Source organism: Natator depressus, chromosome 4 (genome assembly GCF_965152275.1).
Source record: "Natator depressus isolate rNatDep1 chromosome 4, rNatDep2.hap1, whole genome shotgun sequence".
Classification (NCBI taxonomy): domain Eukaryota; kingdom Metazoa; phylum Chordata; order Testudines; family Cheloniidae; genus Natator; species Natator depressus.
In genome coordinates, this window is record NC_134237.1 from 33,828,235 (window position 1) to 33,855,787 (window position 27,553).

The 27,553-nt window shown below is 39.9% G+C and overlaps 1 protein-coding gene across 1 annotated transcript in view; it reads left to right on the forward strand.

The window, feature by feature from the left end:
* The window catches only part of ENPEP (glutamyl aminopeptidase), a 49,114-nt gene that overhangs the window by 5,741 nt on the left and 15,820 nt on the right, over positions 1-27,553 (forward strand). The window contains exons 2-10 of the mRNA XM_074950745.1: positions 2,454-2,595; positions 5,633-5,764; positions 10,968-11,088; positions 13,757-13,911; positions 14,559-14,672; positions 16,681-16,815; positions 21,690-21,755; positions 24,755-24,820; positions 26,723-26,874. Of these exons, the coding sequence (XP_074806846.1) occupies positions 2,454-2,595; positions 5,633-5,764; positions 10,968-11,088; positions 13,757-13,911; positions 14,559-14,672; positions 16,681-16,815; positions 21,690-21,755; positions 24,755-24,820; positions 26,723-26,874 (1,083 nt within the window). The remainder of the gene's footprint in view (positions 1-2,453; positions 2,596-5,632; positions 5,765-10,967; positions 11,089-13,756; positions 13,912-14,558; positions 14,673-16,680; positions 16,816-21,689; positions 21,756-24,754; positions 24,821-26,722; positions 26,875-27,553) is intronic.

The following is a 27,553-nucleotide window of genomic DNA, read 5'->3' on the forward strand; positions in this document are numbered from 1 at the left end:
AGACTAGAGCGTGACAGATTTTTCAGTCCTCAGCTGCCATCAAGAGATGTGAAATAACTCCAGTTTCTTTTCTTCTGGTATTACTGAGGATACAGATGGGCAAGGCAGCTGTGTCTTGGCTTTGCATAACTAAAATATGGCTCAAATGTGAGTTCCCTTTTATTCAAACCACTGAAGTGAAGCATTGTGTGGGTGTGGAAGGGGCTCAAATGGTGCTAGTTTGGGCACATCTCCAGCTGATAAGGAAGCTGGTATTCCTGGTTTTGTTGGTTGCACAGATGTGAAATAGAGAAAATTCAAGGAGAGAATGGAAAACTATTTAAAAAGGAAGCCAAGGCATTTGCTGCAGGCAGAAAACACATTTTGCCATGACTGTGTATCCCTTGCTAAAGTGCCAAAATTTCCCTGGGAAAGTGATGAATCTATGTTTGCAAAAAAAGGATGAAAATCCATTACTTAACTGAGGGAGACAAAAATTTCTCTCTTTTTAATGAAAATCTGTTTATGCTTGGCAAAAAATGGTAATTTATCATCACTCTAAACGTAGCAATGTTTTATTTTGGGAACAACAGCTGCATGTGGTCAGACAGATCTCTTAATATTCCTGGTATATTTACAACTTTGTCGCTTCTGGTTCATGTTTTAAAAACCTGGAGATCAACAGAAATTGCAGGGACAGAATCCACCTTATGAAAAAGGGAAGGTTTTTATCTCAAAACCAAGTTATACAATATTTCATTTTTTCTTTAATTACCACTTGTCTGCACAGGAGGATGCCCTGGTCTAGAGATCTCTGAATCAATCCCCATGAATTGTGGCATTGAGACATTGCGTCACTGGTGTTTGTCTGCCCACCACAAATGAATGAGGATATATGGTTTATCACCTTATAAATCAGTGTAAAGTTTCTTGTGTTATCAGTCTTGAGGAACATGGATAGAAGTGTGTCTAAATATACAGCAGTTTTTTAAAGCAACAACTGTAAAACATTGCCCAGGGAATTGAAGTTAACTTGGTTGTTAAATATCTTCTAAACCCTACAAAGAGGAGAACAGGACATCAAACATCTTACAAAGCAGAAGAAACTACATTAAGTCTAAGCTATTTTGAGAGGTTTAAATAAGGTGATGTTCATGACACTTCCTCCCCCAAGACCATGAATTCAAGGCATTTAAGTGACTGTCCAAATGAATATGAATAGTAAAAATCGAGATGTATTATCTCCTCAGACTTCTACATGAACCTTGCTGCTACTACAGTTTTTTAATGACCATTTTAGTATTTAACCATCACAGGGGAAAGCCAAAGGCAACAGAAACACTGAAAAATTGGCTATCAGGTGAACTTGTGATGGTGGTAAAGATCTATCATTTATTATGAGTATTTTTGATTACTTTTTTGGGAAAGAACAAACAAAAAAATCCATTCCTTACCCTAATGTAGCTTGAGCAGCTGTAGAAATGCTGTGAGAAAATGCACCACATTCCAAATTAATTGAAGAGATATCAGAGATGCATTCCCCCACCAATCAGAACAAAGAGCACGCTCCATCCCTGAACAGCATGCTGATAGGAGAAAACTTGATTTCATGTAGGAGGATGTTTCATACAAGCCTTGGCAACGTTTTCTAAATGATCCCAATTTGCAACAATTCCCTTAGTCATGTCTATGTAAGAGAGCCCACTTCACTTCCAAGCTAAAACATGCAAACACACTGTGGCACTGATTTGTCATTAGATGTTCTACCCAATTTCAAACATTTCATGTCAGTACACAACTCATCAGTGGAGTCAGTAAAGTTTAGCAGCACTGGCAGGCAGGTGTACAGGGTAACCTCCAAGTGATAAATGCCTATAACAAGAAAGTGCTGTGCAGGCAGCTTCACTATTTTGCGGGGTTGTGATTAAGCAATCACTCAGAAGCTTTTGAAGATGTCTTTCCAGGAGTAGCTCAGGTCCCGATCCTGTAATGAGCTCCAGGAAGACCCAATCAGTGGAGCTTCCTATAGGCAGAGCAGTCCATTCATTCAGAGCTCATCGCTAGATTAGGGCCTGAGTTTCCTTTTAGTTGATGACATTACTAATGTTTACTAATATGAAGTCAATGGGATTACTCACATTGAGCAGGATTTCCCCTTACTAGGGGAGGAACTACTTGTGTTTTACTTTTCCTGCTCTTAAAAAATATTTGAGCACGTCCTCCATTTGTGATTAGCAGTTTTACTTGTTTTTTGTTAAAACACCTACCGGTTGTGACTTCTAGGAGCCTTAGAATATTTGAGGGTTATAAATATTTAAGTTGTATCTTTATAAAAGGACCACTGACAATAAAACTTGCTAGTTCTACTACAGTTTGCAGTATTAACAACCGATTATGCTCAGACATGGAAATAACAAAGAATGGCTGCCATGAAGGCTTAGGACAATGCAACAATCTTTTTGTTTATTTTAAAGGAGCATAGCAGCTACTGATCATGAGCCAACAGATGCACGGAAGTCGTTTCCTTGCTTTGATGAGCCGAACAAAAAGGCAACTTACACCATATCTATCATCCATAAAGAACCATACAAAGCACTTGCCAACATGCCAGTAGAGGTATGTATTTCACAAATGTACTAAATAAGTATAATGATTCTGTAAAACAAACATAAGAGTAATTCAAATCTAAACACCCTTGTGTGTTAACAGATCATTTGTCATCTCAGAAGTTATACAGCTTTAGGTTAAATAAGATTTATATAAAATAGGACTGGTTGTTTAGTTGTCATTCCTAGTTGTGTATTACTGGCCACCAAGGCTTTAACAGTAGAACACAACACAGCAATGCCAATCCCAGTGCAGGAGAGAATCACATTTTCTCGTTAGCTGCCTATCCCTGAGCTTCCACATGCACAGATATTGTAGACTTGCCTCCCCTACTGGACATATATAAATTATACACAGTGGTGTTGTAGCCGTGTTGGTTCCAGGATATTCAAGACACAAGGTGGGAAGGGTAATATATCTTTTATTGGACCAACTGCTGTTGGTGAGAGAGAGAAAGCTTTCGAGCTTACACAGAGCTGACAAAGAGCTACAGAGGGATCTCACAGAAATGGTGACTGGGCAACAAAATGGCAGATGAAATTCAGTGTTGATAAGTACAAAGTAATGCACATATTTAATGATGGGCTCTAAATTAGCTATTATCACTCAAGAAAAATCTTGGAGTCACCGTGGATAGTTCTCAGAAAACTTCTACTCAGTGTACAGCAGCAGTCAAAAAGGCTAACAGAATGTTAGGAACTATTAGGAAAGGGATAGAAATTAAGACAGAAAATATAATAATGCCACTATATAATCCATGATGCACCCACACTTTGAATACTGTGTCCGGTTCTGGTAGCCCTATCTCAGAAAGGATATAGTGGAACTGGAAAAGGTTCAGAGAAGGGAAACAAAGATGAGCAAGCGTTTGGACTAATTCTATGTGAGGAGAGACTAAAAAGATTAGGACTGTTGATCTGAGAAAGGAGACAACGAAAGGGGATATGATAGCAGCATATAAAATCATGAATGATGTAGAAAAGTGAATAGAGAATGTTATTTACTCTTTCCTACAATACAAGAACCAGGGGTCACCTGATAAAATTAATAGGTGGCAGATTTTATACAAACAAGAGGAAGTATTTTTTCATGCACACACAACTAACTTGTGGAATTCCATTGCCATAGGATGTTCTGATGGCCAAAAGTATAACTGGGTTCAGAAAAGAACTAGATAAATTCATGGAGGATAGGTCCATCAATGGCTATTAACCAGAATGGACAGGGACACAACCTCATGCTTCAGGGTGACCCTAAACTTCTGACTACCAGAAGCCATGAGTGGAAGATATGGAGTGATTCACCCTTAACTGCCCTGTTCTGTACACTCTCCCTGAAGCTCTGGTATGGACTACCGGCAGACACAGGCAACTGGGCAAAATGGACCATGGTTTACCCAGTATGGTAGCTCTTGTGTTTTTATATGCTAAAAATACACCTTTTTTTCTGAGTGTAGACATGGCTTAGAAACTTACTGATGTTTTTCATGGACTACTCCATTTTTGTAGGAAATGCTGATGGAGTTTCTAGGAGAAATTTGAGTAAGTTGAAAGTAGAAGCACAGTTAACATATTTTGGAAAGGTGTTCAAAGCATAAAAGACTGAATGGAAGGTTCTACAAAAGGATTTGACTGATCAAGTATTTTGCACTGAAACTGTGAAATTTACTTTTGAAAGAACAGGGGAAACGGTGATTTCATTTGAATGTTTCTTTGAGATTATGGGTGTTTTCAGTCTTAAAAACTCAAAGGGATATTCGGGACTGGAGATATCAGAACAGAGCTGCTTGAATAATGGGAAAAAACAGATTTGTGACTATATAAATAATTTACTTTAATTTGTTTCACTCTTGCTTATGGTATCAAAACATCTGTTATTCATGTAAAGGCTGCTATTCACAAAAATCTCAGAAGTTTATTATATTTCTACTGTAGCAGTGGTTCTCAGCTGTGGTCCACCACTTGTTCAGGGAAAGCCCCTGGCGCACTGGGCCAGTTTGTTTACCTGCCGCATCTGCAGGTTCGGCTGATTGCAGCTCCCATTGGCCGCAGTTCGCCACTCCAGGCCAATAGGGGCTGCGGGAAGCGGCGCGGGCCGAGGGATGTGCTGACTGCCCTTCCTGCAGCCCCCATTGGCCTGGAGCAGTGAACCGCGGCCAGAGGGAGCCATGATCCGCTGAACCTGCGGACGCTGTAGGTAAACAAACTGTCCTGGCACACCAGGGGCTTTCCCTGAACAAGCGGTGGACCACAGTTGAGAACCACTGTACTATAGGTATAGTATCTATTATTTGTCATTGGCTATTTCTCTTTTATAGAGAGTCATCCAACCAGGGATATATATACCACATGACCAGTAACAAATAACGAACAGTTGAAGTAATTTGTCCAAACTATTCAGCAAATATTTAAGAATACCAAGTACATTTGCTAAAATCAGGACAGGCTTGCAATGGATTAACAAACCAAAAATCTGGCCAGCCCTAAAAACAAAAGGGTGTTTGAACAACCCCTTGCAAAGCAAACCCAGCAAGGTTTACAGCACTAATTACTACTGAAAGAAATTGGACTGGATTCAGTGGACTAAATTCTGCCCTCAGTTACATCTGTACTACCTCACTAGCTTCAGGAACGTTGCACAGGTTTAAAGGAGGGCATAGTTTGACCCATTCTTTAATTTCTTCAACATTTTGGTTTTATGGAGCCATTTCAAGAAGGCTAGCTAGAAAACACATTAACCAGGGCTCAAGCATATTGAAAAACTCATCCAAACAAGAGTATATAAGCACAGACATGCACGGTTTGATTTCTTAATGCAAACAGCTAGAAATAAGAAAACTCATTCTTAGTGCATAAAAACAAAGCCCCATCATATGCATTCCACCTTTAAGAAAAAAATCACTTTGCATGTTCCCATTCCACGAGCTGTGTAAAGCCAGAGACACAATTCGTCATTCCTATAGCTCTAGTTTATATATGAATATTTTACTCTTTTATGCACGTGTTTGCAGATTCACAAGGTAAGAATTATTTTTCTCCTTCTTCAGCAAACGGTTCAACTGCCTGATGGCTGGAACAGGACAACTTTTCAGAAATCTGTCCCAATGAGCACTTATTTGGTGTGCTTTGCTGTGCACCAGTTTGATTGGGTAGAAAGAAAGTCTGCCAGTGGAATTCCTGTAAGTCCAATTTTCATTCTGAACACATTCCAGATGCAAGTTTTAAAAAACATAAATCAGCTTTCATATTGTATTGCTTAATCTTCCCATTCTTATGGCCTGTGTTCTGCAGGAAGTCAAACTGCATGATCAAAATAGTCCCTTCTGGCCTTAAAAGCTGTGAATCTATGTGGACCTCATGTCTCTCTTGCTTATTAATCAACAACGTTGAAAAACTTGAGTCATAGCAATGCATTGTTATATAAAAATGCATAGTGTACAGTTATTAATTATATTACAGTTATGCCCCCAACCAGAGTAGGAATGATGCATGTTAAAAAGAGACAGTCCCTGCCCTGAAGGGCTGGAACCTCAGTCCTCTGAGCTGAGTATGTTTGGATTTGAATCCACAAATCTGAACTGGCTCCTACAATTTTGGTTCCAGATTGTATCCAAAAGAGTAAGGAGTCTGTTTTCCAGTTTTGATTTGGATTCAGCCAAAATCTTACAAGAATGGCTAGTCTCATGAGATTTTTACTATTCGAAAACTTGTGGGAAGAGTTCACAAGATTTTACCAGAGTTGTTGAATCTGAAGGTGAAATCCTAGCCATGAGTTAGCCTTTCACTCAGCCTCCTTATTGAGCCTGAACTTAATCTGGAATGTTCAACCCCTGTTAACTAGTTATTTGTCTAAGTTTTTCAATGTGAGACAGAAAAATTCTTCCAGTGTGGTGCTGTTGCTAGTTCCCTTCTCTTCTAAGGATCAGAGAACACACTTTGCAGGAAGGATGTTTTAACGATTTGCTCAGGCTAATTTATTACTGTTCAAGAGAAAATATTGTGTAATGACTGGTTTCAGAGTAACAGCCGTGTTAGTCTGTATTCGTAAAAAGAAAAAAGAAAAGGAGTACTTGTGGCACCTTAGAGACTAACCAGTTTATTTGAGCATGAGCTTTCGTGAGCTACAGCTCACTTCATCGGATGCATAGCATATTGTGGAAACTGCAGAATTTGAGCATGAGCTTTCGTGAGCTACAGCTCACTTCATCGGATGCATAGCATATTGTGGAAACTGCAGAAGCTTCTGCAGTTTCCACGATATGCTATGCATCCGATGAAGTGAGCTGTAGCTCACGAAAGCTCATGCTCAAATAAACTGGTTAGTCTCTAAGGTGCCACAAGTACTCCTTTTCTTTTTTCTTTTTGTAATGACTGGGAATCCAGATTTCTGGATTATATTCCCAACACTGCCATTGACTCACAGTGTGACCTTCTGTGGGTAAGTCAGTACTTTGCCTCAGTGTCCCAATCTGCAAATCAATCCTTCCTACGTTTTAGGGTTTTCACAAAAATCCCAGAGGTCTCACCCCACTTCTTAGCAAAGATCTAATAGCACAGTGCTGTGCTGAGGTCTCCTTGCTCTAAAACGTTATGTATTTGTCCATCTTTGCGCATGCAGTGTTGGATCACAAATTAAAACTGCACTACGTTTGTCTAAATACGTGACCAGAGTACATTTTGCGATGTGAAGCAGTATCCTTGATTTTTTTTAAATTTGTGTTTGCTTGTTTAGTTGCAAATCTAAGTCATAAACTGTGATAATCAGCAAGGGGTCTCCAAACCTTTCGACCAAGGTGCTCCTGTGGTTCTCAGATAGGCTGCTCCACTTGTTTTCAGTGTCAGGACTATGTTTATCTAGCCTAGACACACACACTCTAGAGCTTAATCGTGTACACGATCAGAATTTGCATGGGTCTTTTGGAAAATGTATTCAGGGAAAAAGAAATGGAATGCTGCAACCGAACACGAAGTCATTCTTTTGTATACACAAAAGCCCTCCCATTCTACATTCAGCTACCACACTCTAGACTGTGAGTTGGGGATTGACCTTGGTTGTTTCAAAAGGGAATATTAAAGGCAGAAAAGATATAGTACGACTGTAGCTTTTGTGAATAAAAGTGAATATCTACAAGTTATAAATAAATACATACCTCACCCTTATATAGCACTTTAAAGTGTGTATATTAGGGGAGGGGATGTTAATACCAGCACAGAGTTTGCATGAAGAATCCCCATCTAGTTTGGGCTATAGTTCTTACACATTTTATTTATGTTAGTCAATAAAAATGCCTAAAGGTTTTGGCTACACTAGAAAGTTTTGCTGCTTAGATGTAGTTAAAGCAGCAGCACCCCCTTAGCGTGGATGCAATTATACTGGTAAAAAAAAGTGCCAATGCCAGTATAGCTTATTTCAGTTCTGGAAGCAGAATAAACAAATGTAATGCACCTTTTTACCCATATCATTTTGCCCACCCTAGGCCTTTCACCAGTATAACTATTCCAGTTGGGGTGGGGGGGGAAATGAAGCACACTAAATTGAGTAAAGAGATTATTGAAGGGGAAGTTACAGACAGTAATTGCAAACCAACCCTCATGGAAATCCCCTGGTCTTGATGAAAACCCAATTAAATTTTAGAAGCTGTTTTTTTGCCTTTCAGTTGTATTCCTCACCACTTTTTCCTGCAGAAAGCTTAATTTCATTGTACTGAAGCCTGTCAACTGCCAACCACGGCTCCTCACCGCAGGCCAACTCCTTTGTCCAGTTCAAAGCCTAGACGTGGTCAGGATTTTTTTCAAAGGAATATTTTTTCCATCAGAAGATTCAGACTCATTGAAAGTGAATGTTTTTGTGGACACCTATCATTTTTGACTAACTTTCAACTGGAAGGTTTCTTGGATCCAGGATGGAATTTATGGTATGTGTGTGAGAGTGCAAAAGAGAGAGGGGCAGACACCAGAATAACTAATAAGCCCAGTGGTCAGGGCACCCCCCTGGGATATGGAAGATCCAGGTTCAAATCCCTGCCTGATTCAGAGCAGGAATTTGAAGCTAGGTTTTTCCACATCCCAGGTGAGTGTCCTCACCACTGGACTATTGCCTGTTCTGGGTTCTCTCTCTTTTAGTTTTGACCATAAATTCCATCCTGGACCCAAGAAACCTTCCAGACGAAAGCTTTGTCAGCACAAATACTTTTCTCAGAAAAGTTTTGATTTTGACAAATTTGCATTTTCTGAAGAAAACTGTTTCACCAAAAAATGCCCATCCAGCTCTAATTGTACATTTTTGAAGGAAAAAGTCCCTGGTCTCTTAAGCCTGAGGGATATTCCATTGCTAAATAGTAATACAAAATTAATTACCATGTGGCAGCGGCAGTTCCTGATCACAGATGGTGGGGGCATGAAAAATCAGCACTTGACATATCACTTTTCTCCTCTTCATTAAAAAATGTAATTATAGATTTAAAATGTGCATGCATACACCTTAATATCCAACCATACTGCTCAGTTAATTGACTGGTCTGTAGTTTGCAGGTTATAATAAACAAATCCAAGTACGAAATATCACAGAACACACATAAAGTCAAGAGCCTATCCTCATCATACCAGCTTTGGAATTTTCTATTCAAATATCACTCTTGCAAGCCAAGCTCTAAGCATGATACTTTGCAGATGGCTTAGCAGCTATCACGCATGCCTATGCCTACCTTACTACACTGCCATTCTATTTTTATAATATTAATGTCAACAGTCAGACAGAGTTTAGTCTACTAAAAGCAGTTTCCTACACTTACCTGAACCATGGGGGGGAGGGATAGCTCTGTGGTTTGAGCATTGGCCTGCTAAATCCAGGGTTGTGAGTTCAATCCTTGAGGGGGCCATTTAGGGATCTGGGGCAAAAATTGGGGATTGGTCCTGCTTTGAGCAGGGGGTTGGACTAGATGACCTCGTGAAGTCCCTTCCAACCCTGATATTCTTCTAATCATGAAAAGTTGAGAAACTGTCAGTGCAGAACAGGAGAGCTAGGGGTAACCAGAGCTGGGGAGGAAGGTGAAGGAAACAGAGCACACTTTACAATTACTTCAAAAAGGAACAATATCTATCCACTAAATGAAACATGCATATATAGAGAGACCAACGACTGTGTGATATCCTGTCCCTTTAAATCTTCAGTGGACTCTGTACTCTCCTCCCTCCCACTCTCTCCATCCCCAAGTGCAAAGCTTTTGCTGCCAGAACAATAAAGTGACCACAGCAGAGAGTGTATGTCTATCAGCTCCCTCTGCATCTGTCAGTCTGTCTTGGTCTCCTTCTCTGCTGGCTCCAGAAGTATAACCATTTGACCATACCCCAGAATGTGCCAGCTCCTTGATCCAATGCCCTGGAATACTAGGTTTCAATCCTGCACTGGTACATCTGTGTGGGGAAGGTGTTCCCTACCTCCTCTTCCCTGTACAGTGCACTTCTATAGCAGAGAGTTGTGGAATACAATTATGTACCCACTCTTGTTACAAGGAAACTCTAAAGATATCAAAAGACCAGAGGGAAAAAACCACCCTTTTTCCAACTGATTTTCTTTGAATGTTTATAGGGTCAGTTGCGCTGTTTTGTTGATAGTGGGTTGCAGTACTTCCCGTCTCATGCACTAGTGTTAGGAGAGCATGCATGCCTATTCTTTCTTAGAGGGTGTCTATCAGTAACAGCGGCAAAGCTTAAGAGTGTTAATTTGGGGAAGGAATCCCTTTAAAAAACTGAAAAGCATAGCTGATCTTCCAACAAATAAGTTTTCTAAATCTATTCAAATGTGATGTGGTGGCTTCCACTAATTACAGGGAAATGAGGTCAAAGGTCAAATCCTAATTAATTTAAGCTGTGGTCAAAAGTCCAGATAGAATTTGTTGAAAGCAGAGGAGCAGACAGAAATATGGTTTAGCAAAATATAGGCTAGGTTTGTTCCTTAGTGTTACTTTTTACTTATACAGTATAACACCATAGATGTGAATGGTACCTTACAAAACAAGTAAAGACAGATTTCCCACCCAAAGATTTTGTAATCTAAGATTGGACAAAAAAAGGAAATGATAGAGTGAGAGTGGCTGGGAGGAATGAAGAAAATAAGCTCATAATGTTTCAAGAATGAATAGTGCACAGATTTTGGGGGGGTTACACATGGATTTAATCTATATATAAAGTTGACATTTCATAAACCTCCTCATATAAGTGGTTTAGACAAGGGTTTTAGTGTTAGGTTTAATCTTCCAGAGAAGAAAAGTCAGCCATATTATCCTTCTCTTTGCTAAATGATTCCTCAGTGCTAAATATAATTTGATTTGTTTTGTCCAACTGGGATCTGCTCTAATTGTATTTCTCTGCTTTGTTTTACAGCTCCGGATATATGCACAGCCAAAGCAATTACACACAGCAGATTATGCAGCAAATGTTACTAAAGTTGTATTTGACTACTTTGAACGGTATTTTGATATGAAGTATTCTCTTCCAAAATTAGGTGATTGTTACCATTTATATTCTTCATTCTCTTAATTTACTATCACGGTTTTGTTTTCTGCTCTGAGTCATCGTTGTTTCATGGGAGAGTGAGAATATAGAAATGTTGCTGTTAGCTATGCCAGAATCTGCTGAGATTAAGACTTTATAGTTCAAGATGCTCTCGTATGTCAAGAGGGGAGGCTCAGACCCAATTAGGACATTCTCCTCCCTTCATTCTGGCAGCTTGAATCCAAACACGGGCCCTAACACCGCTATTTTAGACTGTCCAATTTTAAACAACAAGAAACGTTGGTGACATCAACAGAGAAACAGCCAGATGCAGCTTGAGATAAACTGATTCAGCTCCCAAGGACACTTCTCAACCAGAGTCACCGGTGACACAAATGATGCAAGTCATGTGACTTGCTCCAATTTGTGTGCACCCATTTCCACCAGGGCAGAGTTTGGACCCATGACTATAATTTATTTTCTATAGATGGGTTGAATGAAGAGCCCAGATTCAACCAAAACCAACCTTGCTAGGGAACCAAATTTTGCCTGTAGCCCCTATATTTTAAGGTCCCAAAGCAAAACGTTGGATCTGAGCATCCCTAAATTTGGGTGTTTGAAATCTGGATCTGATTTGTGAAATTAGAACTAATTGGGGATATAATTAGAGCTGTGAAAAAGCTATAGAAGCAGCCTCTGCTATAAAATCCAAAGGTATAGTTTATTAAGGTTTATAAACTTAACTGAAAAGGATGGAAATTTAAAAAAAAAAAAAAAGTTAAGGTAGCCAGAGGAGATTTTTAAAAAAAAAAAAAAAAATCATGCTATGCATTGTCTAATGGATTACCCATGTAAAGCAACTGACATGCTAAATTCTCTGAAGGTTTTGACCTTCCTCTTCTCCTCACCGCTACATATCAACTGAGTCACTATAAATGTCCATTTACACTACAAATTACAACTAAGGCCTGGTCTACACTGGGGGAGGGATCAATCTAAGTTACACAACTTCAGCTATGTGAATACCGTAGCAGAAGTCGACGTACTTCGATCTACTCACCGCAGTGTCTAGACTAGATGCGATAAATTGACCCTTGCGGGATCGATCGCTGCCAGCCAATCCAGCAGGTAGTATAGACATACCTTAAGTCAGGAGACCTAGCTACAACACAGTTGTCTCTTTACCTGTTTACAAGCTGGCTCCAATTTGTGGATCCATTTAGACCGAATCTTAATGATCTATAACCAAGTGCATATTTCTGTAACATGTCTGATGCCAAGTTAAAGGACACTGATAAGGTTCCATCTACATTTCAAAGTCAAACTCTGTCTCCTGAATTAATAATATTTGTAAAGTAGACCAGCTTATAGATTTTATATTGTGCTCCTCAAAGCGCCAAGCTGTAGGAGACAAACATCTCAACTCTCCAGTTCAAAACCAAAATTCCATCTTTCCTTCTTATCTTTATGATATTATCCATTCATTATGATAAATTGATTAAATCAGAAATGAATGAATCAAAGAGGGTTTTAACAAAATGATTATTTTAAATAAATTAATTTACTATCACATCAAAGCTTCTGGCATCACTAATTTTTCTTGTGTTCCTCATTTTGGATCTTTTGACAGACTGTATAAAGTGTCCCACAGACCTTGCCAGGTTGACAGCTCTGACCAGTGACCGAGCTGGCTAGAATAAACACCTGCAATTTGCAATTAGAGATGTGTGTAAGGTTTTCTGTCCAATTTTGAATCAATTTCTATTTTACCCTTACCCTCACAGAACAGAATGCATGGCCAATCATAGAATCATGAAAGATTAGGGTTCGAAGAGACCTCAGGAGGTCATCTAGTCCAACCCCCTGCTCAAAGCGGGACCAATCCCCAACTAAATCATCTCAGCCAGGGCTTTGTCAAGCTGGGCCTTAAAACCATCTAAGGATGGAGATTCCACCACCTCCCGAGGTAACCCATTGCAGTGCTTCACCGCCCTCCTAGTGAAATAGTTTTTCCTAATATCCAAACGAGACCTCCCCCACTGCAACTTGAGACCACTGCTTCTTGTTCTGTCATCTGAGAGTCCAAATTCTCATTTTAACTTGTACTGATTATGGATCATGAAGAAGTGATTCCACAGATTGCAATGAGAAGCAAATCACCATATGGGGGATTAACTTCAGTGAATAAGTCAATAAATATTTGTTATTCCAGAGAGTGACAAATAATGACATTCCTCATTATGTTACAGACAGTTTCGGATGCTTTACTGCCTACAGCATATCCCTAGAAAATACTAATAATTTCTGGAGCCAAATTTTAGTGTTGGATCACAAGTTTATTTCCATAAGTTTGAACAGCACTTTATCTGGGGACAGATCTTTGACTAATGTAAACTGTCAGAGCTACATTAAAGTCAATGGAGCTATGACAATTTACATTCAGTTGAGGATCTGCCCCATGGTATCACTGATCATCCTACACATAGGAACAGAAATCCTGGGGTTCACTCTGTCATTGCCGTATGTAATATAGAAGACTGTCAAATGGTGAACAACAAAACAAGCTGTTATCTTATGTTATGAATAAGCAGATGGATGTCTTCCTACCTAAAAAGGAAATATCATTTAAGAATCTTAGAGAATACAATGTTTACCCAGCTCTCTTTCTTTCAATATAGATAAAATAGCTATTCCAGATTTTGGGACTGGTGCTATGGAAAACTGGGGTCTGATCACTTACAGAGAAACAAACCTACTTTACGATCCCAAAGAATCTGCTTCGTCCAACAAACAGACAGTAGCAGCTGTGATTGCCCATGAGCTCGTTCACCAGGTAGATTTTATTAAATGTTTAATGTTTTTAAAGCACTAGAAGTGCACAGTATCCATACCTCGTTTATGAAAATAATCAGCCATACATTTGGTTCCAGGTCTTCTAAGTATGTTTAAACCTCACTTTAAAATAAGTGCACAAAGGCAATTCTACTGTTAGAGTTTTACAGTACTGGAATTATTGCAAATGGACTCTTCTCAGAAAATTAGATGCTTAGGACCAGGTTTTCAGCCAGCCTCTGAAAAATCGGCCTGAAACCACATCTCTCTCACATCCACCCACCCACATCATTTACATGTGCAGATATGTGATTTAAGTTTGCAAATGGATCCAACTAAACTCTGCAAGCTGCTTGAAAAGTTGGTCCCTATAAAGGTAAATCAAATCAAGAGGAAGAAACTAAAAATACTTCCAGTGGTATATGAATCAGTACCAAATCACCGCTGTAATATGTAATTTCATAATACAAATGAGTAATGTGAGTCATCATCTGAATTCCCATTAAAAACCTAGCTTTACGACAAATTCTTCTTCCTGGCAACAGGAAGAAATGTAAACAAATGAAGATACTGCATGAAGATTTGCAAAACTATAATATACAATTATCACGGTGGCTAACACTTCATATTTAATGCTTACAATTATAGTGGTTTGGAAACATTGTGACCATGGACTGGTGGGACGACTTGTGGCTAAATGAAGGATTTGCCAGTTACTTTGAGTTCCTGGGAGTAAATGCTGCAGAAACTGATTGGCAAATGGTAATTATTTCTACACTATATTTTTTATTTTGGAATAGAATGAAAAGAAGAGTCATGTCACAGACACTGAAAACAAGGACACGTAGTGGATACACATACACTTAATTATTGTGGCACGCAGCTATGTAGAGAAAGGAGATACCTGAACAAATTGATTTGTGTGATTGTATACCACAGGCCTCTACTGACTGGACTGTGAAAGGACTTGCTGGGTTTCTAAATTGTCCTGCTAACTAGGTTTTGGTCTGAAACTAGTCTATAAGACTTGCAAAGTTCTGCTCACCTGAGGAGAGTAATGTTTTGATGAATGAGTAAAATATTAGCTTATTATCATAGTAAAGAATCATAAGTAGATTCTGAGCCTGGTCATGGTAATTTTGCAAAGTGGCTATAAAAGTCCTACTCCTGAAAGATGGAGCATCTCCTTTTATTGATTCAGAAGAGCTGAAGAGTATGTGTGTGTGTGGTGTTACACAACCACAATGCAACCTCGAATGTGAATCCCTTTGAAGTCTGGTGGATTGGCAAGAAGGGGTTTAGGGTGAATTTATTCAGATCCAAACCTTTTTCTACAGATTTGGTTCAGTGGGGGGAAATCAGTTCTCCAGATCCGGCTCCTGCAAGTGTTTTAAGCACTATGACATAGAACCATACTCAGAGCAAGTCTAATAAAAAAAAATGCTTAAAACAGTAGTGACTGCAGGTGGCCTGTCTATCCTAAAGTTCCCAACATTGCTAACAGTGAAGTTGAACTAATTAGTTTGCTTTATGATTGTGCAAGTGTAACTCACACACCTCCTGGGTGTGGTGTTCTGTCCCCTCTAGTGGCACTGACACCACGAGAGAGACAGAGACAGAGAGATATTAATGAGTTTGCTCTACAGCCTTAGGTAACAGATAGTTGGCTTTTGGCTCATGCACTAAACTCCAGAGGTCCCACGTTCAAACTTGCCCACCAATGAGCAGGGTCTGTCAGCATTACACAAGAAAAGGAAAGCAGGTGCTTATTTTACACACTGAGGATTAATAATTGCTTGTATGAATTAGGTGATTTTGTTATCTGTCAAAAACAGATGCCATGGCCCGGATCTACCAAATTAATATGAGACTCTAGCTATCATATGCATTCCTACTTTTATTTATATAGAGAGCGGGGGGCGGGGGGGGGGAACGACTTTAGTTTGTTAGATTTTGATTACGTTAAATCCTTTTCAGCAAAATACTGATCACTGGCACATTTACTTCAGCAGTGACCAGAGCATATCTGATACTCCAAAGCAAAGCCAAAAAACATTATTCACTCTTTCATTTGTGCAATCCTGTGCTGTACATTGCCGGGGGAGGGAAGGGGGAAATCCTTCCTCATCCTGAATTAATCTCTTTACAACCTGAAGTATGAAATTCCATTACTCTTACTTTAACATACATAACTACATGTTATTATTGATCATGAAGTTATGTAGCCCCTTTTTAAATCTAGACACAGTATTTAACTAAGGCATAGAGCTGTATACTAGTGAATGGTATAACAAAGTTATACAGAACTTTAGTCTCATTCATCTATTAATCAGGAATTAAGCGAATATGGATGACAGGTTACTGGATCTGACAAAGGAAGAAAAAAAAACAAAAAACAGGGACAGTTCCTGAAGAAACCCTACGTACTCCTCAACCCGACCTCTATATCGCCATCTGTGCTGTGCCTCAAAACTGAAATTGGTAACAGTCTCCCTTTTTTGCCTTGCTGACCTTTTTGTGTTGTGAGATGCACATGTTCAAACAGGATTCTGTAGGAGGTAATTTATCATAGCAGAGGAAAGAGGTCCCCATCTTAGAAATACAATGCTAATGCACAAGTCGTTCTGCAGAGGAGGTGAAATTTCAGTCTGCATGCCTCCTCCATCCACATCCCATATACCAAAGGCAGATCGGAAGCTTCCATTTAAAGTTATAAACTATTTGTTCTTTGAGTAAGAATTATATTCCTGGTTTTGTTTCTGTTTACCAGCTTGATCAGGTGTTAATTGACGACGTGCTGCCTGTGCTGAAGGACGACTCCTTATTGTCTTCTCACCCTATTGTGGTCAATGTGTCGTCTCCAGCTGAAATAACATCTGTATTTGATGGCATTTCATACAGCAAGGTAGGAGAGGCCTCGCATTATAATCTTAACTATAATAAAGGGGGTTTGAGGAGGAGACAAAAGACGATGGGGATCACAAACAATCAGCCTGTGTCTGCACTAGCCTTTTTCTGAAAAGTTCCCCACCCTTATTAACACTGTGACAGGTTTCAGAGTAGCAGCCGTGTTAGTCTGTATCAGCAAAAACAAGGAGGAGTCCTTGTGGCACCTTAGAGACTAACAAATGTATTTGGCCATAAGCTTTCACGGGCTATAACCCACTTCATCAGATGCATGAAGTGAAAAATACAGTAGGCAGATATAAATATACAGCACATGAAAAGATGGGAGTTGCCTTACCAAGTGGGGGGTCAGTGCTAACGAGGCCAATTCAATCATGGTGGATGTGACCCATTCCCAACAGTTGACAAAAAGGTGTGAGTATCAACAGAAGGGAAATTATTTTTGGTAGTGACCCAGCCCCTCCCAATCTTTATTCGAGCCTAATTTGATGGTGTCAAGTTTGCAAATTAATTCCAGTTCTGTAGTTTCTCGTTGAAGTCTGTTTTTGAAGTTTTTTTGTTGAAGAATGGCCACCTCTAAGTCTGTTATTGAGTGTCCAGGGAGATTGAAGTGCTCTCCTACTGGTTTTTGAATGTTACAATTCTTGATATCTGATTTGTGTCCATTTATTCTTTTGCGTAGAGACTGTCCAGTTTGGCCAATGTACATGGCAGAGGGGCATATGGCACATGGTGCATATATCACATTGGTAGATGTGCAGGTGAACGAGCCCCTGATGGTGTGGCTGACGTGATTAGGTCCTATGATGGTGTCCCTTGAATAGATATGTGGACAGAGTTGGCACTGGGGTTTGTTGCAGGGATTGGTTCCTGGGTTAGTGTTTCTGTTGTGTGGTGTGTAGTTGCTGGGGAGTATTTGCTTCAGGTTGGGGGGCTGTCTGTAAGCGAGGACTGGCCTGTCTCCCAAGGTCTGTAGGAGAGCACTTCTCCTCTAAGCTAGGGTACCTAATATTGCTGAAACACTGTTAATGACAGTGGGGTCCTTTTTAGACAGGGCCACTGCTTTTAGTGGGAGTACTTGTAGGAGCGAGGCAAGGATTTGACCCAGTGGCTTCTTACTGCAAAAGATTCCTGCCATTTACTGTTTTTAGTATACTGAATTTGTTTAGGTTAACAATTTCTTGTACGACTCTACCGCTCTTTCCTATTTTATGCTATAGGTAAGGATTCCTCTAATCATTCAAATTCTCCGTTGCACACTGCACTCCAAGAGAGAAGTTACTTAAAGAATTCAGAGATTCCCAATAATTAATTGCATTTGAAAATCTGATTTCACCCAAAATTTAGTAGACTTAAGATTTTGAGTTGAATTCATTAAATCCTTAGTGAACAAACTATAGACTGTGATTTTGTATCTTTCCTTCAGAATCCTGTATGCAGAAATTCTAACATAGTGTCTGCTAATGTTTCAGCCAGCCTATTCCTTGCCTCAAGACTTCCATTATTATGCTCAGCAAAAATGTATCTGTCACAGATTTTAGCCTCAGCTATGTCTAGAACAAAATCCTCTTGACTGTTAGGTATCTCTTTTTATTAGCTAGCCCTACACCTGAGTAGGCTACTTCTTTTATAGTTTTTTTTCCAATTGTTAGTGCCTGTACCCAACAATATAAATCAGTATTTATTGCATCATAAATGTCCAGTAGCCAAACCATAAACCATTAGGTAAACTGCATTCTTGCAACCCTGAAGGTCTCAGTCAAACCAACAATAGCCAATATATGTAGAGTAAAATCAGACACTCTGGACCTAAAGCTGATTTAAGTTTCACCAATGCAGTGAGTAAGAGACACATTCTTGTTTTCTACAGCTTTTAAAGGTACCCAGATGGTACTGTGCTGTATAAGAAACTGAATAGAAAACTCCCATCTTTAATTCACCCTCCCCTTTCTGCCTACATAGTTGCCACAAAACTGAATGTTTTAAGATAAACCACTATTTTGGAAAAAGAAAAGGAGTACTAGTGGCACCTTAGAGACTAACCAATTTATTTGAGCATAAGCTTTCGTGAGCTACAGCTCACTTCATCGGATGCTCACGAAAGCTTATGCTCAAATAAATTGGTTAGTCTTTAAGGTGCCACTAGTACTCCTTTTCTTTTTGCGAATACAGACTAACATGGCTGCTACTCTGAAACCTGTCACTATTTTGGAGACACCTGCCATGTTTGGGAACAGTGAGACAGGGATATATTTTAAATATTAAAACTAAGAAAACCTCTTATGAAATTGTATGACAGTTGACAATTAACGCGCAATTTGGAACTTAATGTCAACTTAATCAGAACACGTATAAATGCTTATACAATCTAAAGATGCAATGAATTTTTTAGGGTCTATGGAGTCATCACAGCACACTCTGTAATTACATACCTGGTCAGTATCTGATTGATAGGGCACAACATAGGTAGAAAAGTCAAATTAGGTAAAATGCAGTGTGGATGTAGCTGTGTCAGTTTCAGGGTATCAGAGAGACAAGGTGGGTGAGGTAATATCTTTTACTGGACCAATTTCTGTTGGTGAGAGACATCGGTGCTGACTCTGTGTGTGCTCAAGTATCTACCGAAAAAAACCAGGGAACACCCGCAGGGCCAGATTAATCTTTTGTGGGCCCTGGTGCCAGGACCATGGCCCTTCCCCCCCCCACTCCACCCCAAGGACCCACCCCCACTTGCTTGGGGGGAAAAGGGGTGGAGAGGAGCACCCACTGGCAAAAACAAAAGCCAGCGCCTGTGGTGAGAGACAAAAGCTCTTGAGCTTCCACAAAGTTCTTCTTCATGTGTTCTTCTTTATGTGTTCTGATTAAATTGACATTGAGTTCCAAATGGTGTGTTGTCAACTGTCACACACTCTCATAAGAGATTTTCTTAATTATTTTGAGTGTTACCTGAAAGGAAGCCAACTAATCTTATCATCAGAGATTTACCTACGGACAATAAGAATCATGCAAGTTAAATCTACAAAGTGAGGATACTCAGATTCAAGATAAATTATATCCCTGGCTCCTGAAGAATAGCTCTGTGGAAGCTCAAAAGCTCGTATCTCTCACCAACAGAAGTTGGTCCAATAAAAGGTATTAACTCGCCCACTTGTCTCTAGTTAGGTAAAAGACAGTTTGACCATATAATAGAGCTGGTATTAGTGACTCCACAGTTAAAGTTGTTTTGAGATTTGCACTTGAATTATTACACTTCATCTCTCTCACAGTTTAACAGTCTAATACATTGTCTTCAGATAACAACTGAATTTTCCATAATATTTTTAGCTCTAATATTGATAAAAAAATTTCAGAGGAAATATTTTAAATAAGACTACTTCAGAAAGAGCTTGAGAGTCTCAGCATTTCTGAACCCTGTGGCTAAAGAACTATAGGTACCAAAACTTCCCAATTTACACATGTGCAACCGCACAATATCTCTGGCATAGGCTAGCAATTATAAAAATATGCTGGTAGCACGTACGTTTACAAAAAAATAAAAAAGGGTCAGCTACTCAGCTGGTATAAATCAGTGTCTCTTTATTTACTTCATCTGAGCTATTCCATTTAGTGTAAATTGAAGATCTGGCCCAAATGAGAGAGAAGTTATGCAAACAACTGGGTTTATATAACTTGTGGTGGTGTTCTCCATTGTCACAACCTCAAGGGGATTGCAAAAGGCAGTCAGGAGGGTTATGAGGATCAGAAACACTGTTCTACATTGTTTATAAAAGTGACCTTGTAGTCTGTATAAGTAATCAGTTCTGATGCTTGTCAACCTCTCCAATTTATATAACAAATAAAGCTATTTTTGCATTGGAAAAGAGTCCTCTGCCGGCCAGATTGAGAACTGCAACAATAAATTGGAAAAGAAAGGCTCCAAATTAAGGACTTGTCTACTGCTGTTTGAAACCACTGCTCTACATCAAAGCATGCTATGGACCTTCTAGTGCATGGTAGCACGGTCCACATGGCCATTCAGCATGCAGCAGGCTAGTTCACTGCATATTCATACCCTGGGTTGCTGTGCACTAAGTCTTAGTATAGACAAGTCCTAACGATTGCATAAGTCTACTCAATGTTAACGACCACTCCAGTGACACTGGTGTGTCCAAATTGTCATCCCTAGTAATATAAAGAATGGAGTCAAGGCTTACTGAGGACTGATATAAGTGCTAATCTCACAGGACAGTGAGTGTTTTTTTAAAGTTCAAAATATTTTTTCAGCTATCCTTTTTCTCTGCCAGGGAAATAAAATTTACTAACCTTTAAGTGGTATGCTGGGTCTTGTTTATTTTCCTTTCCTTCTTTTTGTGGCTGTCCCATTCTCTCTCTTCCACCTGTCTGTTATTTCCTCTGTCCGTTTTTATTTCTCTCTTCTACCTTGGTGTCTTCCCGCACCCTCTTCCTTTTCCAAGGCCCCTATCTTACTTTGTCTCCTCCTGCCCACCAAGATCTTTTCTTTGGAGTAAGTGTCACAGAGCCTGTCAATCTGCTTCAGAGGCTGGTATTTTTATGACAGGTCATCATTCCAGCATAATTTAAGCCTTGAGTAGAGTCAATGTACAATCTAAAACTGCAGATTTTCAGCATTTTAAAGGCTTCTAATTTCTTAGTCAAAGTCTCACAACAGGATCTGAAATCATGGCAGAGTGTGTGTGTGTGAGAGAGTGAGAGAGAATGCTCTGCAGAAATAAGGAACTAAATTTTTATCCTTATAGATTACTTCTATTTTTGCTCAATGAAATATAAACTCTAGTGAAGTCTTTTAAAGTAACGAGAATCTAGTTTTAAAAAGGTGCGAAATGACCTTATTCCCTTTCTTTTTGTATGTAGGGAGCATCAATTCTCAGAATGCTTCAAGATTGGATTACACCAGCAAATTTTCAAAAAGGATGTCAGGTATGAACTACAGTAAAACATGCCAGAAACAAAAATAAACCTTATGTGGCAAAGGGAAAGATTTTACTCAGAAAAATGAATGTGATACGTTCGCTTTTGGTGTTCTCATTAGAATTTTAGATAACTATTTCTGTACTAAAACATTTTTCCTAACATTTCTATACTAACGTTTACTCCATTAATATAAATTTTAATTTTTTCAGGATGTAGATACACTAACTCCTTCAACTGCATCTGAAAAAGCTGTGTAGACAATAAAAGCTAGGTTAAACAAATTTCCAGCATGGTGGTACAGCTTGGTAATGATATAGAAGTTATGGAACCTTTTGCAATGGGACTAGGTAGCAATGTTAAGTGGAAATTCATACTCACAATGAACTGGAATTTGAACTGCAGGGTTGTATGTGTGTTTGAAGACCAGCCAGTGATGACTCTAGTGGTTCTCAAACTTTTGTAGTGGTGACCCCTTTCAAATACTTTGCATAATGACAGGTTTCAGAGTAGCAGCTGTGTTAGTCTGTATCCGCAAAAAGAACAGGAGTACTTGTGGCACCTTAGAGACTAACAAATGTATTTGAGCATAACCTTTCGTGGGCTACAGCATCTGATTAAGTGGGCTGTAGCCCACGAAAGGTTATGCTCAAGTAAATTTGTTAGTCTTTAAGGTGCCATAAGTACTCCTGTTCCTTTCAAACAGCAAGACTCTCAGTATGACCCCCCACTCTTTATAAATTAAAAACATTTTTTATATATTTAACCCCATTATAAATGCTGGATGCAAAGCGGGGTTTGGGGTGGACGCTGACAGCTCCCAACACCCCCCCCCCATATAATAACCACGCGACCCCGAGGGGTTCTGACCCCAGTTTGAGAACCCCTGCCCTAGGCACATGATATCTAACAATACCCTCCTGATTCCTCCTTAATACTCTATCCCCATGCTCTTATCCGTAATAACTAGAACCTAGTCACCCAGCTACCAAAGCACTCCTGCATCTTCCTAACACCAAGTACCTCCAGACCATCCAGTTGTGCTATGCCGTTTACAAAAATCTATTTGAAGGCTTTACAAATCTTGATTCACTTGGCACCTGCAAAAAGTTGAAGGCCATTACAAACTCCTCTTTCAGAGCAATTAGGGAAGCCAGAGCCTGAAAACAGAGTTACTCCACATCTGTCAATCCAGATGCATGGTGCTAATTTGCCCTGGAAAAAAAAAAAAAATAAATAAAAAACCCCACAGCCCTCTTTCACTTTAACCCTACCAAGAGGCTAGGATACATTGTTAGGATATATGACAACTACCATACACACAAAAGAGAAAACTGGAGAACTTGGGGTCCTCTCCAAAAATAGAGAGCATAACTGCTGTTCTCTGAAATCTTTAAATAATTAATCATGATGCCTTTGTTTCCCGGGTTATTAAATATGTTCTTATCCCACACACATAAACAACCTACCTCCTCCTCTTCCCCCAAAGATCTCTGAGCTGCTCTGCTGGCATTTTTCAAGAAATCTCTCACAACTGAGCTAGTCCTCAAAGTGAATCTTCAGAATATGGTGATGCCTGATGCCAGATGCTTGAGCCCCGTTTACACTAGTGCTCTCGTCACTGCTCCCAAGCTAGAATTGACAGGGCTAAGATACGAAGGGGCTGGGAGAACATCCTGGCTGGCCAGCTGACTGATTATATTGAAACCACAGCAAAAACATTTCCATACAATCAGTAAGGACAGTCCTACACAGACAGGAATATTCAATCACACTCCACATTATAGGCACAAGCTGCCGTGAGAAATACTTCCTGTTTACCCACTTCCCTATGAAAGCACAGGAATAGCTGTGGCTGAGATTGAAACAAACAGCACCACCTACCTAACATTCTGTAGGCAGGCTAGGAAAGAAAATACCATGTACTACTTGATGTGTCACAGTCTCAGAGTAGCACTGAACTGGGGGATAGCATATTCTAGCATTCAATATTTAAGCATAACAGCAAATCATTAAATAGCAAATTATTAGTTATCAGTTAAACCTTTAACATTTTGATCACAGAATGCAGTTGTCCAAATTATCATAGTTCAACTTTGATTTCCACTTTTAGACACCCCAAAAATACCTCTTTTTGTGACCTATTTAATAAGAAGAAATTTACAACAAACTACATTTTGTCCACTCAAGTAAACAAAGAAAAAGTCTAGGGCCCTCTCCAAGGATTAATACATTGCACATCAATGTATCATGTTGGAAAATATTGACTCCCCACCTTAAGAATAGGCCTGTCCTTTGGGAAGTACTGAAATGCTTTTGGATTAATATGGTTCCATTTGATTTATTGCAGACACACACAACAGGGATGATGGGGAAACTTTATTCCACCCTTTCAAATGTCTCATCAGTGAGCAGCTGTGTTTTTGCTGATTCGGTTTGTTTTTAAATTGAGACATATAAATTAATAAAGCTTTGATAAAAACAATGGACCCAAACTTAGCTTCCAGAAGGAAGAAGAGGTTGGTTCTCTTTGGACCATGTAGAAATTAAATCACACTTCATCCTGGCTGACATTAAGATCTTTCATGCCCTCCAAATTTTCTCTGGCAAATGGTGTTTGTAAGTCAGATGGACTAATATTTTGGACACTTATAATTCAGTGTGCAATCATTTCTCAATGTTTCTGGCTTTCCCAAAGGCAGAAGAGTGGGAACAACTGCTCCCACCCTGCATTTATACAGGGAGGAGTAGATATCTCTGAGATCTCCTTTTTAGAAAACCTGTGGACCCTGCATTTGGAAAGTGTTTCTACTTTCCATCTGTGCAGAAAGCAGTGAAATAAACAAATGTACATATATCTCAAAGCATTTGCTGGTTAGGAACAACACCACTCTTAGGAAGGAATTCTGCACATTAGTTCTGCAGATAACGTTACAATATGTGCATTGTTTTGACAGGTGAGGAAGGACATGCAACTATTTAAAACACTTTCTTCTCTCTTTTTCTAGGACTACCTAAAGAAATACCATTTCCGGAATGCAAAGACAGATGATTTCTGGGAATCCCTGGCACAGGTATGGTCTGTAACAATTAATACCCTTGCTATTAAAGGTTTCTGTACTCATGCTACAGAGCAGGGTTTCCCAAACTTTTTCATATTGTGAATCTTGTTAGTAGAGAGATCATATCCCAGGCAGCCTCCCCCAGCACAGCAAACTCCAAATCTCATCCCTCTAGTAAATACAATACTCATTTTTTGCATGGGAAAATTGCTTGGGTGTGGGTTGGAACTGGGAGCAAGTGAGGGGAAACTGATCGAGCAAAGCAATTCTTTACCCACATACACAAGAAATTTCAAACCTTCCAACCTATCTGCCCACATCAGTCTCACTTAAATGCACACACACGCTCCCCTAACATGATTCTTTCTATAGTAGGGTTTTCTACAGTGCTCATCACAACAGTATTTAAGCCAGTGGGTCTCAACCTTTCAAGACTACTGTACCCCTTTCAGGAGTCTGATTGTCTTGCGTACCCCCAACTTTCATCTCACTTAAAACGGCTTGCTTACAAAATCAGACATAAAAATACAAACGTATCACAGCATTACTATTACTGAAAAATTGCTGACTTCCTCATTTTTACCATATAATTATAAGTCAATTGGAATATAAATATTCTACTTACGTTTCAGTGTAGTTTATAGAGCAGGATAAACAAGTCATTGTCAGTATGAAATTTTAGTTTGTACTGATTTCGCTAGTGCTTTTTATGTAGCCTGTTGTAAAACTACGCAAATATGAGTTGATGTACCCCCTGGAAGACCTCTGCATACGCCCAAGGGCATGTATACCCCTGGCTGAGAACCACTGATCTAAACACTTAGTATGACTGCCAGTTTAACTACCCTGGATCCCTTCTGCTCCCTCATTTCCCACCAGACCTTGGTTCCATCCTTCTCCCCAGGTTTTGGCGCTTTCCTCCTATCCTGCTCCCCAGCTGCCTCCTGAGGCCCACCTGTTTTCTGCCTCTCCAAGTTCCCAGCTCCTTACTCAGACACCACATGCCTTCCTCTCCCCCTCCCTCACCCAGGTTCCTGATAGCCATTATGCCCAAGTTCTGCATTAGTGTCTCCTCCTGCCCTCCCTCTAGTCCCAGGCTCTCGTCTGCCCAGCCTGGCTCTCTCCTTGTTCTCTTCTCCCTCTCTGCTGCTCACAGAATCTTCTAGCCCTGGAGAACACCACCTTAAACCTGGCTCCTTTCCATCCAGCACATGATGGGTTGGAGGGGCACTGGTAAAGTCCCATGGCCCCAGTCGGAGACGCAGCTGCACTTGAGTTTGTGGGTAAAGAGGAAAGGAGGGGGCAGCTCCATCATTATAACAGCAGTCCCTAGTGCTGGCTCCTCCTCCTTCCTTCCACCAGCACCTACCTGAAATTGTCTGGAGGATGGGTGACGGAGCAGCAACTCAGCTCTCTTCAGAGCACCTGGAAGGACTGGCTTGCAGACCATAGTTTGGGAATTCTGCTGTAGGGGAGATTCGCCAATAGTGCTAGAGTTTCAGTTAGTCCTTCCTGTGTTCTACTCCCTCCTCAGAAGGCAGCAGAGGAGGAAAATCATTTGCGCTTGAAATGTGCAGAGAGGAGCAAGCCACAAGAGTAGAGAATATTCTTTGCCCCTCCTCCTGCCTGAACCCTGACCTAGTTTAACCCTATTTTCTTTAAGAGTATTTAAAATGTCTCGGTTGACAGCTCATTAGTTTTCTTTTGTTACATGCACCATGAAAGAGTTTAACAAATAAAATATTTTTGAGCTAATCTTACCGTCTTATTTGATGAATTGTTAGGAACAGAGCCCTAACATTAATGAGGGAAACCTGTTCCCTTTCTGGTCTCCCACCCGGTCAGGATGAGAGTTTTACTTCCTCTTCAGTCTGATTTAGCTTTCTTAGTGCGACCATCTGCTGTTATTCTTAGGCAAGTGGTAAGCCAGTGAAGGAAGTGATGGACACCTGGACCAGGCAGATGGGATACCCTGTATTGAGTGTGGACGCTAATTTGAAGGTCACTCAGAAACGTTTTCTGTTGGACCCCTCAGCAAATACTTCTGAACCGACCTCTGCACTAGGGTAAGGTTTTACTGTATATGCCTGTAGTGAAGACGAACAGCAGAAAGAGAGATGCTGTAGATAGATATGCTTATGTGGATTCATTCACTCTCTTACACACACACACACCAACCAGTTCTCCCTACCTTCAGTGTAGAGTTACCTCCCAAAACATGTAATGCAATGTATAGTAAATGTAATGTCTAAAGGAACAGGTATGCTGTGTAACTTTGGATATGTGGTACGCTCCACCCACCCCCTTTGCTTGAGTCTAATCAACTCCACGTAACTTTGCCTTATGCCAAATAAAGGAACCTGAGTGACAAGACTGGAGGTGAACTGAGTTCTTGGGAGACCAAGTGGAAGGGGTCTTGGGGGAAACCCAACAACCAGTAAAATTACAAGAAAACTTAACAAGATGCTATATAATACCTCCCCACACCCAGGACAACTACTGCATCAGCTCTTTGTCTCTCAGTGTACAACACCAAATGTCTAAATCCAAAAGGAAGAAAAGGAAGGGAGGACAAATGGTATGGAGGACGGGGCATAATGGAGATCACACAGCAGTTTCAGTTACATATGGATATTTTTTCTTTTTTCAGTTTTTCTTAGTGAATTTCATGATGGTTGAAAATGCTATATTTATAGCCCTGGAGACTTTATCCACCAAAACAGGTGGACAGAAGAATGCAGCCTT